This window comes from Bombus huntii, chromosome 6 (assembly GCF_024542735.1).
Source record: "Bombus huntii isolate Logan2020A chromosome 6, iyBomHunt1.1, whole genome shotgun sequence".
NCBI lineage: Eukaryota > Metazoa > Arthropoda > Insecta > Hymenoptera > Apidae > Bombus > Bombus huntii.
Genome location: NC_066243.1, coordinates 4980966 through 5002540, shown reverse-complemented (window position 1 = coordinate 5002540; position 21575 = coordinate 4980966). Strand labels below are relative to the sequence as shown.

The 21575-nt window shown below is 30.5% G+C and overlaps 1 protein-coding gene and 2 long non-coding RNA genes across 8 annotated transcripts in view; 2 read left to right on the top strand and 1 right to left on the bottom strand.

The window, feature by feature from the left end:
- Positions 1-1886: 1886 nt before the first annotated feature.
- Positions 1887-21575, top strand: part of LOC126866940 (moesin/ezrin/radixin homolog 1) — a 35268-nt gene continuing 15579 nt past the window's right edge. For 3 of the 6 annotated variants that reach the window (XM_050620974.1, XM_050620973.1, XM_050620972.1), the window contains exon 1: positions 3320-3468. Coding sequence is in view for 2 of the 6 variants with exons in the window: in XM_050620969.1 (XP_050476926.1) it covers positions 3006-3026; positions 3289-3468 (201 nt within the window). In the remaining 4 variants the exon portion in view is untranslated. Of the gene's footprint in view, positions 1951-2861; positions 3027-3288; positions 3469-8157; positions 8266-21575 lie in introns of those variants that run through there. The other 3 variants (XM_050620968.1, XM_050620969.1, XM_050620970.1) reach the window with 3 other exon arrangements.
- LOC126867003 (uncharacterized) lies at positions 8272-12547 on the top strand. Its single transcript, XR_007690128.1, has 2 exons — positions 8272-10148; positions 10214-12547. It is a non-coding gene; the product is annotated as an uncharacterized LOC126867003 (long non-coding RNA).
- LOC126867005 (uncharacterized) lies at positions 12422-21570 on the bottom strand. The gene is made up of 2 exons (XR_007690130.1): positions 18857-21570; positions 12422-18746 (listed from the first exon to the last, which is right to left on the bottom strand). It is a non-coding gene; the product is annotated as an uncharacterized LOC126867005 (long non-coding RNA).

Here is a 21575-nt window from a genome sequence, read left to right as displayed (position 1 = left end):
CGTTTCAATATTGTTAGACGTTTTTATCAAATTTCCTATTTCCTAGTTCCTATTTTTTCCTTGAGAACTACCTTGCTATTACTAACCTAGATACAGGTTATTTCTTTAAGTTATAATGTCATCTCATAATACCATAATATCCTTAAGAAATTTCTAATGAGAATACATTCTTTTTTTCTATTGACATTTTGATTTTATGTGTTCTATTCATACAATAGATTTATAAATATATTTGCTTCATAATTTTAGTCATTGAAGGTGACATGCTACATTCCAATATCTTTTTCGTACAAAGGGCCATGCAGTAAACACATCCATGAAAAAAAGATTCTGTAAATGTAGATAGATAATTAATTGTTATATATGTAGAATAAAATGTTGAGATAATTTAATGTTACAGCTATCTAGACACGAATGATACTATAAATGTAATGTGAAATGCCCGGTCTCTCGTGAACTGTTTAGCAATCGTCTTTTCCTTTAAAGCAAAACGAGACGACAGAGACAGGATGACAGGATTACAAGCTTACATTTCTGTTAATCCTACGCATTTCTAGTCAATCTCAGCAATTAGCTTACAATATTTCACGCTATATACTATATACTATATACCTATTGTGTATGCATAATGAAGGTGTCTCGTCTTTTTCCATAATTATCTTTTTCTTTTATTGAATATTTCGGTAATTAAAATATCCGAAATAGTTTAACGTGTACATTATAATAACACACACACGCGCGCGCGCGCACACACACACACACACATATTATTCGATTTTACGTAAATTATAGCAAAACGTGTACTATTATATAATAAAGGTATATAATCGATATGTAAATTACCGTTGAAATAGCATGTATGTATTTGGCGTCAATGAATGACCTTGGAAGAGATTTCGAAACATGAATCCTTTTTCATCATAACATTCCTTCGATTATGTGGAAATTTCTAACGTGTAACACCTTCTGTATGTATTTACGTTATTTGAAATATTTGTTTTTATCTTCTAGTACATTTCAGGTTTAAAACATGTATATATTTGAGCGTTTTTGCGTGAAATCGTACCATAAATTGAAATAAAAATTTGAAATTTACGCCGTGAAAAACATGCTTTAGCCATTCACGTAAACATAGAGATTTTGCGACGAGTATTTTGGACTTCGGACGCAGTATGTAGTCGGAAATGGAGACTTTATTAATAGATACTTTCTATCTCCATGCTACGTGAAAAGTTGGACGGATACGTCCCGCTGAGCTTTTTTACCGCCATTGACAAAAAGTTAGAAGATACCAACAGTTCAATGGACGTAGTGGTCCTAGATAAAAGGGGAATGCTAGACACAGTGCGCAGGCACTCCTTACTCCTTATTGCGGACGGATGTCGGTCACGCGGATTTACATTATAACCTGTCTCTTCTTCCAATATGGAGACTTGTATGCAGTTCTCGACTATGAACACGCTATGTACATGTACTTGTTTTTTTAACAATGATCTTGCAGTAATTTCAAGTTGATCCGTCACTACACAATAATATTAATTAGCAATGATGTTGCTTCTTTCTATTATCATTAATTATTGTTAGTTAGTATTATAACATTATTAAATATTTCTTAAATACTTTTCCGCATTTTTTATAGGATTGTGGAATATATTACAATGTATTATTGAAAAAGTACTAACTCATTGAAAGTAATATTTAAAAAATGTTAATAATATTCGCGAATTCTTGTTAAACATAACATTTCTGGATAGTTTGTAATATTTGGAGGAAGTTTTATTTCCATTTTTTCATTTTATGTGTATTATAGTATTTAATGTATACAGATATTACAGAATTTATTAATAATATAATGTTTTATTAATTATAATTCATTTTTGTTACAGATTGATATTTTCATTGTTTGACACGGGAAGACGACCAAAGGAAGCTACCAAAATGCCGAAAACGGTAGGTATATTTTATAAAAAAAATATATTCTTTAAAATTAGCTTCACTTTAAATTTTATATTGGTAAAAATGTGTAGTATACTCTTGTACAGTCTCTAGCAATAAAAAGACATTATTAAACGTTAATGATAATGAGCACATTTTTCTTACATACAATATAGTAGTATTCTAGGTGAAACAGTATTATTATAATAATTAACAAGTTCAGTAGTAACAAGCTTTAAGTTATATGATAGATTGATCAAGTTATCCCTATTGATATTATTGATAATTTTAATAAGTTTTAATAAGTTTCTAATCTTCATTCCTTAACATATTTCGTATTAGTCTTGAATAATTTTAGAGAATAAAAAAAAGAAACAAAAGTTTCATACGTACCCTTCAAATTGTGATGACGGTATGCTTCCATTATGGTATTTTTGAACAAAGAAATCATCGTTTAACGAGTTACGGCGATAAAACTATTTTACAAGAACAAATGATTAGGACACGATATAAGTAACTATTACACAAAAGATGCTTCGATTATTTTAGAACGTTTCATTTTGAAGAAGACCGATCATGTCGGTAAACGTAAACCGTTCTCGAAAAATTACTTCCTTCCGTACACCCGGTATTTTAACTAAACGCTGATTGGCTCTGGCTATGCGCATCGTGTTCCTCACGTGATCACATTCGTTCTTCTTTCTTGCTCTTACGAGCTCTGGCTATGTTTCGGAAAGAGAAGAACAACAATGCATAGCTTATAAAGGGAAGGAGTGGGGGGAAAGACGCTGCCGGCTGCACTTGCCCCATAGCATAGTAGCCCATTGTATGACTTGAGACTTAAGATTTTGAGACCGGCATAAGTCGATAGTTCGACAGACAGACGGTTAAATCTTGTGGTATCGAGTGTTCATTCGTCTTGACCAATACATCTACAAATTTCCAGTGTTGTATTGTTGAGATTATTCACGTTCGGTGCCACAATACTCAGTCACTTATCAATTTTGATCGTTTTAACGGATCTCAGTTGAATTCGCGTTTACGTTCTCGTATCATCGCAGTTCACAGCCATGGTTGCCGGTGCTAAAATGGTAAGCGTTCATCTGTAAGCTATTTTGTCCCTTTCAAATTCTTTCTTTAGTAATATTTTCAAAAGCAGAAGGATATAGGTTAGAATTGTAATATTTCATGTGTTCATAAATTATTTCTTCTTTTTTGAGAGAAGGATCTGAGATTATATACACATGTAGGAAAAGGGTTAGAAGTGGCGTCCTTCCCTCTACCGGGTGACATCTCAATTTACTTCAATGAATTTCTTATTTTTGATTCTTGTTTCTTATTTTATATGTAAAGATGAATGTCAGGGTGACGACAATGGACGCTGAACTGGAGTTCGCGATCCAGCAGACGACTACCGGGAAGCAACTCTTTGACCAAGTTGTGAAAACGATCGGGTTGCGTGAGGTGTGGTTTTTCGGACTCCAGTATACCGACAATAAGGGCGATCTGACGTGGATAAAATTGTATAAAAAGGTAGGATGACTGGTTGTTTATTGCGCTATATAATTCCTTTAATCGTACATGATGGCTCTTTTTCGTATATGAAATTGAGCTACATGTATCTGCAAATATCTAAAAGCTTCTGTAGTTGCTTCGGTGTGAAATAGGCTCTGTATTTAATCAATAGTCAATATTAAACTATTTATTAAGTACTTACATATTTACTACTTTCTATAGATAAAATACATTAGTGGTATATGGATAATATACTATTACTTATCATAATTTAGAAATAGTGAACAATTGCTTTCACGAGATAAATTTTTGTAAGACACGTGAAGCAAAATATGTAATATATAATTTATCACTGATCATTCAATATAACGGCTTTATAAAATTATTTAACAATTTTTAGGAGTTAAAAGTGAAAAAGTACTTATACTATTATGTAAATGTTAAAATTAAATTATTTATTCTGGAATGAATGACTGGTCGATTGAATTTAGGCATTTACATGTGTCATTTTGACAAAAAAAGTAACTTAGGGAGAGATGTGACGGCGAATGCTGATGTCATCGACTTTCGTAAATTCGTTACGTTCAACGATCAACCACACGTTCAATTTTACGCTCGATTCTTCTCTCACAGTTACAGGTTACAGCATCCATTCTTATCTTATATTCAACCGGCATTTTATTCTTCCTAAAAAATAATTTATATTTATCATATCACAATTAATTAATTATTCATTTGCCTAAAATTTACATCTTCGGAATAACTTTTCTAATGCATTTGTAATCTTGCATCTATACATGAACAATTGTTCAAAAAACTATAGTAGCAAAATATAGTAATAATTTTAACAACAAAATTACTTTTTGCAATTAAATTTATATTACACCTATTCGTTAAGTTAATATAAATAGAAATAATTTTTTCCAATTCTAATCCTAGCTGTTTGTACGAAATTATAAATCATTAATTTTTTACCATTTACGTCTTAATTATTATTATAGATAATTTTAAAAATGCATGGAAGATAACCATGAAAAATGATTATTTTGATCATTTCTTTTAAAGATATCGTACTTAACACGATATTCTTGATTCAGATTCTTTTAGGTATGAGATGGAAACAATTTTTTTTAATCTGGCATGTTTGATGATTTACGTTTTAACTATTAGCTTTGAAAATATAACAGGCAGACACGACAAATATAGGAGAAATTAAATAATCACGAGAAACAATTCCGATTATTCCTTTCAAAAATATACTTGCCATGATATTCTCGATTGGGTTTTTTTTTTAAACGGAGTTCAGCCCGGAATCACGGACTTCCGACGCGTGATTTCAAGTACAGTTACGAGTTACGACCAAGTGGATGTTCCATTTGCTTTCACCAAGCGGTTGGTGTAGACGCGCCTTCACCTTGACACAGTCGCGTTCGCGTATATGTACCTTTATTGTCTCCTTGTCGTCTTTTCTTCCACGGGTTTCAACATTTCTGCGAGCCGACTAAACGTGACCAATTTTAGGCGACTGCGGCTCATCTGGTCGTCGTTTCTTTTTTGCCCTTTCCATGTTCTCATTCTTAGAATAAGACGCACGAACATATTTTCCAATGGGGAAAATGAGAAACTCGTGGAAATCAAAACGACTTGTGATCGCCAGGTGAAATTCGATTTAACTACATATAGAAAACTTAACTTAACTAACTTAACGGATAATGATCTTGTAGGAAGCAATCGAGATTGAACAATCCATTTGAAACATGTTTCACTTATATGGAATTATCATTTATCATTTGTTCTATCGAAATATTCTAAAATCTTTTATTTGAAAGATATTCTCTAATTTTAGACTTAATTAAGTATGATTAATTATATGTAATTACATAAGTGTTGAGTTTTCGAAGAAAAACGGCATTTTCGTGCTATTGTTATGTGAAGGATAAATTTATGTTAAAGTTCAAATACTAATGGTTACATATCTATGTTTTGATAAAGAAACGTTAATAAATTATTACATTATTTCGTAGTGCAACTAGAAGGAAATTACAATTTTACTCTCTTAATCACAAATTTATAAACTTTATTCAAATTGTAAAGCATGCTACTTCAGCATATAATGTTTTAAAAGTACACGTAATTATGTATTTACATTTCCATTAATACGATTAATTAGAGATTAAAAATAATTACTAGAACTTAGGCATCTCTAATTAGGATAGAAGTTTCTGTAAAGATATATGTTTAGCTTCTATTTATTTCTGCAGGACAGATGTGAAAATTAGATGACGTAATTATATTATCTGCAGTTGCAGATAATAACAAGTATTTTTATCGTAGTATGTATGTTGGCCTAAACAATAAATAGAGTGGAAGTTGCATTGCTATTTTAGGCCAAATTTCGTAGAAATCATAATATAATAGATTGTATTATTCTGTTATTTTCATTACGTAGAAAATGAAAGAAGCGATACATTTTTACATTTGAATCAGTGTCAATTAATGAAAAATTGAATCTAGGAGATCCAGATACAAAAATAAGTATTGGTACTCTGTTATTACACTTCATTTCTGTTGTAATTAAGTTGATTTTCTTGAAAATTATTTGCAGAAAAATTCTAAAATTCATTGTTTGAAAATTTCTTCTTCACTTTATAAAATTGAGGCGAACTAAACTTGTGTCATACCTAAAGGATCGGCCTTGCCTTTTTTATCTTTAAAATTATCGGATTATATAATATGTGGAATTTTGCAAACAGTCTTGTAAAATTGTAGGGTAGCATCATTAATTGGAATTTTCGTATTAGGAATGTAAATATAAATCATTAATATAGATTTTGCAAAGAATTTTGAAAGCATTTTAAAAAGATATTGTAGAACAAAGTTAAAAAATTTCAGCAACTACTGTACGTTTAATAGATATTGCTGTTGAAGTTCAGTTGAACGTAAGAAGATATAATAGGCTTTGATAAAGAGATAATGTTTTGTGAAATCAGCTTTTATTTATAACTAACAAATTACTTACAACTAACAAATTATAAATTTTTCACTAATATTTTTATATCTCATTTTAAATTCGTTGTCTGCATTATTAAATAATTGTAAATTTATTCATATAGTAAAAAAATACAGTACGTGCATGTTAATTATATAAGTTTCCAAATAAGAACTTCTATACTGATTTTGATACATTTTTGAGGATATAGTGAATATTTTTTCCGTTAAAAATTTCTTTAAACTTAACTTTCAATATTTGGGTTGATTCATGTTTATCTACAATTCTGAAATACTTTTCTTACTTATAGTCACTTTTTAAAAAAGCAATGAACGAATACTCTCCCTCTTATCTAATCTAATCAATTGAGTACTTCTTAATTTATTACTCGAATTGTATTTCTGAAAAGTGTTACTTTTAACACATGTTTAAATGCAGTTCGTGATTTGAGAGAAAAAAGTTCATTTTATTAATTATTTCAATATCAAGTAAATTAATACATTCTTTAAACAACTTTATGGTATAGTACCTTAATCTACATCGAATATTACTGGTGTACTTAGATAATTAAGTTCGTGCAATAAACGATGAAAATGAGAAATCTAGGCATCAGTTTCCAGTATCATAAGAGAAAGCTCGTGACCTATCTTTTAGGTGTGACGCTTTTTTCCAAGTAACGTTTGGAGAAATGTTTTTAAATTAGATATTCATTGTTTTCTAAATTAGGTATTCCAAAAAGAGTATTGTTAAAGATTATATCTCTCGCAAACAATATTATGTTTGAATTTGTTCCTCCTAAGGCTCAATACTCTATTTTAATTTATAAGAAATGCCAGAAATACTCGATAAATACAGAGCATAGAGTACTGAAGCAATCCTATCGTTTGTAATTACAAATATAAAATTTCAGCTGAAAACATTTCACTAGAATTATAAATATCTTATTGGAATTATAATTATCTTATAATTTAATAAATTACAAAATACATACATAGTTTCTTATTAATTACTTATAATTAAAAATTTAAATGACATTTACGATCAAACTTGCAATTTTCTTTTCGCTTTTTTAAACCGATTTCTCAAAGTAAAATTATAGACTTCTTCTTAACCAATTCCAAGCATAACAATTACTTTTCAATCAGCAGAAGCCTGCAGTTATCAAAGATAACGATTTTCCTTAAACGAAGCAGTTATATTTTTCGATTCACAGATCCGGCGAAACTAACTGTAAAAAGTGAAAGAAGAGCAAATGGTCGAGAACACATTCTCAACGCTATTCTTATATTGTACGCATTCCATACAATGGAATTTTTCGTTCGATATCGAAGTTCTCTAAATCTGATTTCTCTTCATTATCAATAAAATTGATATAATACCCAAGGAAAGTTCTTCAAAATATATCTTTCTTTAATATTTTTGCAGTACAAAGCTTGGAATATAAGTGAAAGGTCGAATCTAGATCTACGGCCGGAAACGTTAGTGCATTGCAATAAAATGAATGTAATAAAATATAGAAACGAAGCCGGTCTATCTGCTCTGTGTATTTCTGGCAAGTAGTATACCGGGTACTAAAAGGACCAACGACGAATGTATCGCTAACTTATCTTAACCGCTAGGTGATATCCTAGTATGGAGGCGGCTAGTCGATGTCCGGTTAGATTGGTTGTTTTGGTAGACTTTTTCTTTAACAACCTATGAACGATTGCCCGCAGCCGGAAAATGCAATAACGAGGGTGGTGAAGAAAGAGGTGAAAAAGAAAGTTCGAAAGCTGAGAGGTCGCTCCGACTCGGACACGGACGACGACGAGTTTGAAGATGACCTGGTAAGCCACGGGAAGAGGGACTTGCTTTTCTCACGTTCCGAGATTCTTCGGTGTAGAAATGGGGGGTTCGGATCGAGAGAAACGGTAGGAAAGGCAAATAGGTCGTCGCTTCTCAAATTTGTTTGATGACAGACTGTTTATAGCTATAGTGGCTCGCTAGAAAATGTAGAAGACTTTTATACGTAGCTGTATACATATACATACATATCGTGTGTGTGTGGAAAGCATTTTGAAATTTCATTAGCGCTATAATAAGACTGCCATGGTTATATGGATAAAATTTCAAACTAATTGGAAAATGTATGTAGAAGTTACACGGAGAATATATTTTTTTCTGGGATTTGTATTGATCGAATATGCATATTTTTTCGATTCTGTTGCTTAAAGAAAAAGAAAAAAAAAGAGGAGAGCTAAAAACAGTATTGAAAGGAAACAGCTTGTGCCGTTAAAGACTTCTTGCGGTTAAAGCTATATAAAACATAAACCACAAATTTCCACTTTCTTCTTCAACTGCCTCTAGAATTGTTTCATTTTTTAAGGCATTTTTATTGTGGAAGAAGATTTGAAGAAGAAAATGATATTTATTTAAAGTAGTACAGTGTTGGAAATAATCAGACTACGAATTTTTATACATTCATGCGAAATGTAAGGATGTAAGAAGGCACAAATTGAATGAAACTTAATAAATAAATAAATAAATAAATAAATATATATATATATATATATATATATATATATATATATAAATAAATAAATAGATGTTTAATCTTTGTTGGGTCCGCTATGAGGTTACAAGCACTTGATCTCGTTTAACCTGTTTAGCCTCCTGAATATGTAACAAATATTCGCCATTTATACGCATGCTATACAATATATTAATGTATAAAACTATACAATAAACACGATTTATGTACAAATACTAGTTGGTACTTACATACTCAGGTTTTTCCCGCAACATTATATATTATATAATCTTTTCTAGTAACATAGTTGACAGTTTTCTGAATTTCTATTGGGTTGCTAGGCATTCTATAGTCCGTGAAACGATTGCCACTAGAGATGGCGTGTAAGATCACTAACGGGAGATCTATCATAGTAATCGTAGAATCAGAATCATGGTCGTGACCTAACTTCATTCACGACCATGATGAATGAAGTTTTTTTCTATCTCGAATGAATTTGCTCAGGGTGATCGCAATTCTCGATCCTGATTGAATTATTTTTTACAGAATACTTGCATATAGCTTGCATAGAGATATCTGCATATAACGTTAATTTAAAATTGCCTTAAGTTTTCTTTATATATCGTAAATTTACTTTATTCAGTATTAAAAACGAAAAGTAATTCAATTTTCCTTTCTTCATTTTATATTAGTGTCTTAAAGAATAAAACATTAATTCTTCCTCTCTATTTTAAAATCGTAATATTCGCTTGATATCGTTAATATAAAATATACAAGTTACGTGATTCGTGCGAAGAACAGTTATGCCCTTTATCAATGAGAAGCGATCAAGAAAAATTACAAATTGCTGTAAAAAATCCCCTTGATTGCAGACGAACGTGATCGAGTCGTGATTCACAAGTAACAGTTCACGCCATCTCTAGTCTCTGACTCATATTTTAGATTTCTACTTCCTTTGTCATATGTTAACGTTTCACACGCCTAAATCTTATTCGATAAATGGTGAGAACTGCATAAAAATGCGTTTAGTAGTTCTCGAGATTAGCTGTAATATACAGACGCTTGCAGTGAAATTTTATTTTATATTACGTATACATATAGATACACAATATAATACATACAATACTATACCATACTTATTCATCGAATTTTCGTAGAAGAAATGATTTTTTTTCAACAAATTTTTCGCGCCAAGACACGGTATAACGTTTATTTCAATCATTTTTAGATATCTTTTGTCATTTACGACTTAGAAGCACCTACAGAGGTGGTCTGGTTTGAATAAAAGGGTTGATTTCTTTGAAGTAAAAAACAGGCACGAACGAATTATGCCTATATTTCTAGAAACGTCTAACGAACACTTGTGCAAAGTTCGAAATCGACATGTATCGGTTCCCTTGTCAAGTCCAACCAATACAACAGCATGTACCATCGTATCTTACGAAATCTAGACGCTGTACGATACAATACAATTGTACAGAAACGAAGTATATACATGTAAGTACGTGTGAGCGCACGTAATGCACAATTTACATAATAAAATTTATATAAAAAATATATGCATACATGTACAGGTATACATATACAATAAGGATTATAATTTTTAATAGATACAACGAATCTCTAATTAAGTTCTATGTTTCTTCAATTGTGAAAATATAAATTTGCATAAAAATTTGCAGTCTGGAAATAGTTGAAAACTATCTTAAACAGGAAAAGTGGTAATAGAATAAAACATCTTCCTTAGCTAAACATCTTCTTGTGCGTGCGTGCGTGCGTGCGTGCGTGCGTGCGTGCGTGCGTGTGTGTGTGTATTTGTACAAGATTTGATTCGAAATATTACCACATTCTGATACAGGAGAAAGAAATAGATTGGAAGAATTTTATGCATAAATTATCATATATAGCAATTTTACCAATTTTTTAAGTTGATACTTTTCGCTGTTTTCTTCATAGAAACGTCTGAGTAACGTTAAAATTGGTATAGGAATTCATCATGCCTTCGTATTTATCTAAAAGAAAAAATAACAGCCTGTGAAGATACAAGGAATTCGTACGTACAAGTAGTGCAATTCTGTTAAGATACATTGTGTTATTCGAGAAATGAATGGAAGAAACTGTTATGTAAACAAGAAGACTGGTTCTCCTTGCTATATTAGACAAGCATTGATGATTATCGTCTTTTTGTAAGTTGCTCTTAAAAAAGACGTCCAACAAATTGCGAGAAGGTAATTTCGAAATGGAATAAATTACATTTGTTGGGTTGGTGTATACAAAATGTCTTTTTTAAATGAAACTTTAATAGCAGGTAGTTTCTTCAAGAACACCATGTATTTCAAACAAAATAAATTTAACTAGTTTTATTATCCTAGATTTATCAAACTTATCAATTCTAGAATTTAAAAATTCTCCAAACGAAATTGTTACAGTGTTTTAATAATCTATGTATCAGACATTTAATCAGGTTTTCTCTAACTTCTTCCAAACGACAAATTTATTTTTTCAACAGCTTTCATGACACGTTTCGTCATGCAAGAAAATTAAACGAATATTTTGATTATTCATAATAGCTAATAAGATTTTCATATCTACGTTATAAATCTTTTTAACATCGAATATACCTAGTTTATAGCAAACTTGCCTTTCCTTTATTATGATATTTTATCGACGATAGTATAAAGTTTAATAGGTGAAATAAATAAAAATTAATAAATTATAAAGGTTAATCTAATATGGTTCGTAAAATTGAAAGTTTAAATAATCATCATTTCATATGTACAATGACCATATGTAGACAGTAATGAAACTAGTCGTTGCTAGAAGAATTAAGAAACTTGGAAAAAGTAAAAACTTCATGTTATATTTATTTATTAGAATATTTTCATATGCATCAAGCAAGCAACAACCATAGGCATACAGTAATGAAACAATTCGTTGCCAAAAGAAATAACAAATTTTGAAAGAGTCGCAACTTTATTTTATATTTATGTATTGGAAGATTTTACATTTTTGAATGTTTAATGCTTGAAAAAATTATTTATATAGTGGGAGACTGAACTGTAGAGTGAGTCTCTCGTTATCGATTCTGAACATTCGTTCATTAACTATGTATTCTAATTCGTAATATTTATTTCTGAATATTTACATCTACGTATGTGTGGACTTTGTATCTTGCGAAACAAGTTTTTTTTAAAGAAATTATTAAAAATAATCGTCTATAGCGTTCAAGCAACTGGTTATTATATAACGATAGAAATTATCAATTTTACGGTAAACTTAAAGAATTGGATAGTGAAAGAATTGGAAGAAAATTTCAGTGGTGAACGGTGCAATTTTGGGAGATTACAAGGTATTCCAGCGATGGTGATACAACCGATAAGAAGATAACTGTTTATGAGAAAATAAATCAAAAGTGCAGACTAATGGTTTTACGTATGAGGATTCGTTTTCAGAAAGAACGACTATTTACGAGCTACAAAAAAAAAAAAAAAAAAAAAAAAAAAAAAAAAAAAAAAAAAAAAAAAAAAAAAAAAAAAAAAAAAAAAAAAAAAAAAAGAAAAGAAAAGAAAAGAAAGAAAAAAATTAAGTGACGAAGAAAATTGTCAATTTCTATTATTAGAAGCGTGTCTTATACTATAGATACGCACGTGTGATTACTTCATCTTGTTGGAAATAGCCTTTTGTTAATTCAACATCTGTTGGTTGATTTACAAATCTGTTAATTATACATATCTTAATAATTAAGTCCTCACAATCTGTCAGAAATAACAGCTTAATGAGAGAATTAGCACCGTTAATGAAACAGAGCACATCACGCTACAATCTTCTGTTGATATAAAATCTCATCTTTCAGTAAGTATCATATGGATTTTCTCGGTACATGCAGGATTATATGTATCTATTTATTATTAAATGAAACAATGCGTCATTCGCGATTATTCATGTTGTTCGAGATCTTATGGAAATAATAATTCTTGGACTACGGACACGCGATACAAGAGTACTTTCGTTTTTTTTAGCGTCTCCTTGACACGAAACGATTCTGATAGCGACATTCGTAATTGAAGACCTTGGTACAAAAATCGGGCAAGTGCAGATTTTTAATGTTGTGAGAAATTTGAATGAAACTGAATTAAGTACAACTTGTTGAAGCTATTACACTAATATTTCGGACTTAGCGAGGCATTAGTATGGCAAATGATATAAGAAATGGTACTTCGTACATTTTTGGAAAATGTACCTATCTTTCCCAACATTTAGATTTAGGTTAAGTTTTTGGACCAAAATGCTGAGAATTTGAAGTGAAATATTTTGTTTTGAATCGACGAGAAAAAAGACACGCGATTAACAGGATATTTTTACTAAACGTTTGAAACACTGGCTGACAGATTAACGCTACATTAATGCCATCATTAACGCTATATATTAGAACAAAAGCCGGACAAGTCCAGGACATAGCTGATTCTTCTTTCCAAAGGTCACATTGTGTAAGTCCAAAAATTGTTATGAATGCATTGGACTTGTCCGATTCTTGCGTCGATCGATCAGTATATAAAAATATATAAAACTTCAAGGAGTCAAATTTTTGTAAAAGGTGGACTTGGATTTTTGCACCTTCAATTGCTCTTTTACATCTTCTATCGCAGTTGCAGTAATCTACATATTTACTGAAAAAATTTGCCTTTCTTCGCCTTCATCTTGTGCACTAATTTCTAAATACAAATACTTTAAAAATATGTTTCAACGCTTTTATGATTTCTGGGAAATGTACATATACTTTTACTAAATATGTACATGCATATCTCGTCATTTCTACTTCTATATAGAGTGTGTCCGGTTTATCTCGGGCCGCTTAAATGTCTCGAAAAACATGAATGATACAAAAAAATGTTTCAGACAAAAATTGCACGATATCCACGGAGATATACTATGTATCTTGTGTGTTTGACCTTATGATGATCTTGAAACCTGCTACGAAGGTAACGTTATAATTTTTAAATAGAGACTTCCATTTTGTATTACATATTTTTGTAGCTGACAGTCAAATATTTTCAAGAAAATACAAACTTGTGTATTCCTTAGGGAATACTTAGGTATTACCTAAAAGTATTTGTTCGTACTGACTGCTTCGGAAACGTTAGAAAATTGCGCGCTTGTCCATCTACACTGCCATACGAATATGTAGTAGAGTTGGGCATTATTCGAATTGTTTCGAATAAATATTTATCCAAGATAATTAATGGAATAAATTCGTATCAGTGGAATAATTATTTGTTACTCGTAACAATTATTTTCTATATTTATTATGATTAATGATTGCACAATTGTTCGCATAATACGAATAATTGTTCTGTTTAATTGTGTATAAGTATATATAGGTACCGGTACAATTCTCACTATTAATTTATCAAATAATAATTTACAAGAAACGATACACTTTCTAATCTGTCATTTGAAAAAAGTTAGTTACAAAAACATATAAAATATTACAACAATGTAGCCTGAAAATATTTCTCACGTTCAGTACCATATCTACCCTTGATGTACCATATAAATATTATATTAAAATAAAGTATAATATAATAATAAGAATATATAATTAATATAGCGAAAATAATATAATTATAATAATATATATAATATAATATAAAATATTAATATTAATATGTATATAATATATAATTCTATCTGAATAAATTATTCGATCAAATTTTTATTTAGGCAAATTCCTGCACGATTAATTTCTTATTCAGATAAGTACTTGTTCGATTGGATATTTATTCATCAGTGATGAATAACATTTGATTCTTTATTTTTATTCGTTTACTGTTATTCGAGTAAAATTTTGATCAACACTGGCACTTAGTAACATCACGAATAACGTCTTTATACGTCCCCGTAGTGTACATCGGGCAACGCTAATGCCGACAACAGGCTGAATTTTAAAGTTAGTTTATTAAGAAGTTTAAAGTGTAGTCAAATCATAAAGTTTCAAGTATGAGTTAGTTATAAGGATGGTGACAAGAGTAAGAGTTGGTAGTGCTTGGAAAACGTCAGACTGTTAGCTACAAGGATATGCAATAAAAAATGCAGTTATCTATTTAAAAATCTTCTGTTTTTAATAAAAGATTTCAAGGTTACTGCAAGGTCAAATACGCAAGAGCATAATAGGTCCATCAGAATGTCGTGCATTTTTTCGCATCATTCATTTTTTTTTTGTTTTTAATATTTGAGTGGTTCAAGAAAAACCGGATGATTCCTTCAGATTTACTTCGAACAACTGACCAACATAATCAAGATAGTGATTGACAGTGTCAATGAAATTTTCAAACATGTAAGTATAACGTACATAGGTAATACTACTCATAAAAGTCAATGTCTACAAGCGTTCGAATACCGGCGCGAGCCGGTGTATTTATTTATTTACGCTCGAGTCAGCCACGGTTCGATCGCCATCTACGATGTAATCATCTTCGCGTAAATATATCATGCAGAAGGCAAGATCGTTATCGGGCGAAGCACAAGTCCGTCAGGAGAGTTTGAGTTATCTGTGCGTTTCGACACGTTATATCGATGACGTTGCCCTTAAGAGTTCCGTAAAGCAAAGAGCTGTACTACAAAACGAAGAGATATCGGCGACTGTTCTTTAGCAAAGTAGCTTAGCCAGCTTATCAGCTAGTGTTTTATAGGCGTGATAAAAGTGAAAAAAGGAGAAGGACAGAGCGCACACAGGTTGTGCGTGCATTGTGCTCGAACGAGGTGCGCTGTTGGTTTTGTTAAAACGGTCCAACCGCGAGTATGTTACGTCAATTGCATGAAAATAACGCTGGATGGATGAGTCATTACGTCGACACCATTTAAGGAAACAAGAAAACCGTCCACTCGTTCACTTTATCCCAGAGACTAGTCATCTTTATCATTTCTTGGCCTTGCCAAGCGTGCTACTGCTCTCGGTTATTTGTTAGACAAACAAGAGCTTGTCCACCAACGCACAATCGTTTCGTAAATGCTGTAATTTTCCTCAACTTTGTTAACACTTTTGTATCTATGCACCAAATATCTCGTCTGTCTTTTTGTACATACATGTACAGTATTATGCAGAAATATCAGGTCACCTAGCAAATAAATACATCGTATCTTAGAGCTACAAAACCACCTAAAAATTTCCAATTCTTATATTCAACAAGTTCCACGTTATACACATAATTGATTCATTAAAAATTTCGGTGGCACGTGTTAAATATATACGATTAAAATACGTTTTAAACTATTTGTTTTCAAACACAAATATCTTAATAGCTTTTTTTTATAAAAGTAAAAATAACTTGTAAAGACATTTAAAAAAATATCGATAAGCGTGAGAACTCGAGAAATTTTGAACCAATTATACATACTATATCACAATGTTCGTTCTTCTGAAGAATTAGTTTCGTTTTGAAACCATTTTTTCTATCGGTAAAAATAATTGAGATATTGATAAATTCAAATTTTTCTTCAAAAATCGCAATTGATAACACACATACATAGGTACATGTTTATTTTATCTGTTTTAATGCTACATTCCAACTTTTAAAAATTAGCAAAATTGCTTTAGTAGATTCAGTCGTTTAAATGGTCTGAGATTTTCCGAGATTCTAACGGAGATTCAATTACGCTAAATGATCTTACGATAAATTACTAGTTAGACGTTGGATCTCGAAAAAAATTTAATAAAAGACAAATTTGATTCCTGCTTAGTATGCGTTAAGCCTGAAGGTTAGTTGATTCGCGTGATGTCTATGCATTTTGTTACCATCCATTCAGATTTGCCCATCGTACGGGCAACAAACTATGCTTTCTCTCTGATTCTCGTTAACCCCTTGATATAGGAACTCTGCGTATGAGACAAGAATACGATGAATCATGAGCGTCGCATGCGGCATTCTTATTTGAATTACTTTGCACGTATTATTTCATGGGATGAGTGATGTTAATGCCTTATTTTATCAACAGGCATCATTAGCTATATTCTTAAAATAAAACTGTACTTATGTGAGGATCGCTTTCAGTACATTGTATTCTTAATTATCTTCATTCTATTTCTCTTTTGTAAATTATAGATTTAAGCTGTGTATTAAAACACAGAAATGAACGAGAAATATTGTGATTTTGGTCGTATAGCACAATGTATTTTTTAATTTTTGAAGAAAAAACAAAAGAGTATTGCAATTTTTCAGGGATATTGTGTTAAATTCATACATATGTTTTAATAAACAAGTTGTAAATAATTTTTCTATATATATGCCACAATATATAATCGTAGAATATATGTATTTCCACAATAATATTAAACTATTTTACAGACAATAGTTCATAATAGTACTTGTAATTATTTCTAGAGAATGATTAATTGCATCATATTTTGAAAAATTATATAACGGATCTAAAAATAAATTATGTGACCTGTTTGTATTATATCAGGCATCTTTTTAGCAGTTTAATTAAAATGCTTCATTAACACATGATGTGGGACGTTGATAAAGAAAGAAATAATTTATTCTTATATTAATAAAAATTGAGAAACTGATTAATCAAATAATATAAGAATTTATATAAAGTTAGATGAACAAAAGAAATAACAATGAATGTTCAATTTTAAATTAAATTTTAAAACCGTGCATTTGACCAGGCCTGGTAAGGTTAGTGTTAAGGTCAACTATTCATGAGAGGATTTTATCTAATTTGAGAAATTTACATGGAATAATATTTATTTCTTTTGAAATAAGTTAAAACAATTAGCAAATAAGTCTAAATAAATAAATGTATATGTCAATGTTTTTCAAAAGATTAATATTTAAGCAAAAATTATTTAAGTTACACGCACAAGATCATCTGTACCTTATACATACATATATAAAATGTTCTATATCTTTTTTTAAGCTTTTATATTCACATATGAAAAATAAAGTAGAGAATATAACAAATTATTATCATCAGAAAAATGCATATTTAAGTATATTTGTTTTGGAAACGAAATTTCAGTTTCTTTCGCCCGCAAAAGATCAAGTTTCATTTTCATAAGAATTCGATGAAAATATTTAAATAGTTCTAAAATGCCTTTAAATAACATTTAGCGTGGTTACGATATTACGTTGTGCGATTATGTAACGGAGGTATTTTAAATAAATTACCACAGTATATACATAATAGATAGAAATGTATTTATAAGTAGAACATTTTTTGTAATAGATAACGAATAAAAGATTAAAGTCAATAATATATGAACACAGATAACATGTTCCATTGTAACACTTGATATTTTCACTTACTCAATGTTTCGAATCTACGGAATAAAATTTACAAGACTTTGTTCTAACAGAACACGACATAATCAAAAAACAAAATATTAAGCCATCAATCAAACATTTATCTTGGATTTATAATGGGTATATATCATTTGGGTCAAATGACTGCAATTTATGTGGAAATGTGTCATTCTTGGAGTCGTAACTTGGGAACTTATCTGTCATGAATCGAATACTCGGGTGAATTTTTAATCGATTGCTATTAATACTCGTTTCATGAGAAGCGTAGTATATGGGACTCCTACAGTAATTATTTGATTGCAAATTTTCGTACAGCTGTAGCAAATTTGTAGATTGCAAAAATATATGAAATATCCAAAACATAGTATTCTCTAGAATATTTAATAGATGAAGTAATAGTCAAAGTTTCATTTCTCAACTACATCCACGAAAATATGAATTTACATGTCTGCAGTGATTACGTAACAATTTCTTCCATGCTTTACAATTGCACCTGGTGAAAGAAAAATCCTTTAAACCCGACTTCTTAGATTCGTATCTTGAATAATGTTTATCCTCAAATTCCGTGCAATTTTTTACAATTACTCCCTAAATAATACTTACCAATTAATAATTCTGAATATGTGTTTTGATCATATCGTTGCATTTGCAGATTGTAATCAGTATCATGACAATATGTATGATATTAATTAATATTAAAATTAATATGTATCATATTAATGTGTTGTAATATTTAACTTTATACTTTAGTTGGAAATATTTAAACGAAATTAGGCAATGACATATGCTTTGGACACTTCCTGCTCATTTTTAATGATAAATCTTCGACTAGATGTTATGATTGAAACTTTTCAAGAGGCTTGAAAAGTTCGAAGAGCTGGCAAATTGCTGACGAAAAATTCCGTGGAAATTAACTTTATCCTTTATCCGGTGCTCCGCAACAGGCCACGAATCAAAAAGGCAACACAGGTGCGCGCGTTCTCTTACTGTCGATCATTACGTAATACGATGCAGGTTCCATTAGATTGGCAAACATTGTTCCATCCGCAACTGTGCAGCCAACCTCATTCGCGTTTCTTCGATACATTTTTTTTTTTTATCTTCTTTGCTGCTACTTATACTATGGGACCGGTCTGCACTGGAAGGACATTTTTGATAGTCCAGAATTTCCACATATCGACTATTCTGTATTATCACTCTATTATTACATACGTATATTCTTGCACAGACTGCGATTAATCTAACTTCTTTCCCATTTAATCTATCAGAAATATTTTTTTGCCTACTTTTATAGGCATGCATAGATAATACATATATCCTAGAATATGTGACATGAGGTTCGAACTAGATTCTTTCAAAAACGTACATAAAATGTATTTATTATAATTATTACAATTTCCCACGAAAATGTTGCTTCTTTATCACTTTTATTCATTTTACCCAGTGAAAATATCCTTTCTTTGTGTTCCTGTTATTGACTCATCTCTTATAAATAGTAACAACGAGCAGAGTATGAATCAACGGGAAAAATGTCGCGTATTTCGCAATTGCATTACACTGGGAATATCTACTTAGACATTTATGCAAGCTGCTCATTTATTTAATTCCATAAGAATAAACAGTTTTCGAAATCTTGTTGATCTCTAACGTTATTTGAACAAAGAAAATCAGTGTAGGAGAGACTAGAAAGGTATAGAATTATAAGGATAAAACTTGCTGGTCATAGCTTTATTTATGTACGGCAATGTCGAGACGCGAAATTGCGCCAAAAAAAAAAAAAAAAAAAAAAAAAGAAAGGAAACAGACGAAAAATGAAAAGTCAAAGTATCGAATTAGTCGTATCACAGAAAGAATTAGACATGTAGACATGATATTTATAGTTGTATCATTATTCTTAATATTTTCTGTGTTTCGTCTTATGCCTTCAAGAAAAATTTATTACACATTTAATAATAGATATACCTCATCTGTAACGTGAGATTATGCACATGTCTTGTGTTTCAATCTTCTTCCCTGCCCTAAAGTATCGTATCAGCATTCCTTAATGTCGTGACTTACATCAAAACAGCAGTCTTTTTCATCGTTATAGAAACATTCGTTCGTTAAATATTGTTTTCATTGTTTGCACTCTTTTGGCAGGAACGTTGATTATTGAAAATTTATTAAAGCCACTAAATCGGTTGATATATATAAAAATTTAATTCTAAATAAAAAACTGACCTGTGATATATAGTAATACATTTTCTTGTTCGATACGCATATTCTGCTTTCTGCTTATTTTCAATTTGCGTCAGTGGTTATATCTCACCACGGCCAGTCAACTTAATGAAGAATTGCAAAAGAAAATTAGATACATGAAAAGCGTAAATATAATTATAAATAATAAGTAGGTATATAATGAAACGTTCACGTGAAATATATACGTAAACAATTTATTATTTTGATGGAAATTAAACTAAACTGAAGCCTAACGCATTACTAAATTTATGCAGTGACTTAAAACATTTTTAAGTACAGTTTTAAGAAGATGTATATATACAGGGTGGTCTAAAAATCAGTCCTCACGATCTTTCAGGCTCTTCCGATAACAATGGGGCAAAAAGATGTTTCGAACAAAAGTTAATCAGCTTTCGGTCGACTACGAATTGCAATGTTAAGGACTTAAAAAAGATTTTGCTCTCATGAGAAGTCCAGAACTCTATTTTTTTAATGGAATAATAGATCTTTTTATATACTATTATTCTTCAATTCCCTGCAAGAAAATATTAAGATACTTGGGTTGAAAAATGATTAGTTTACAAGATATTTTAGCTTTAATATTGTAAAACTCATCGTATAAAAGTCAACGAAAGATAAAGTAGTACTTGTTTTCCTGCTCTTTTATACGACAAATTTTACGACATTAAAGCTAACATATTTTTAAAAATAATCATTTTTCAACTCAAGTACCTCAATGCCTTCCTGTAGAGAATTAAAAAATGCATCGAACGGAGTATAAAGAAATGCATTGTTCCATTTAAAAATATAAAGGTGACCTGATTTTTCATCGAAGTGAAATTTTTTTTGTAATTCATAATATTGCCATTTGTAGTAGATCGAAAGCTGATAAACATTTGTTCGAAACATTTTTTCTCGACTATCGCAAGTGTCTGAAGGATTGTGTAGATTTTTAGACCACCTTGTATATCAGCTTAGTAGCTCTGTGCTACACAACAGCGGTCTAAAATTTAAACTGTTTTTCTTCACTTTCAGGTTATTGACGAATTAATTTCGTCAACATTTTGTTTGCGAAACATTAATAATTGAGGTATTATTTTTCCTA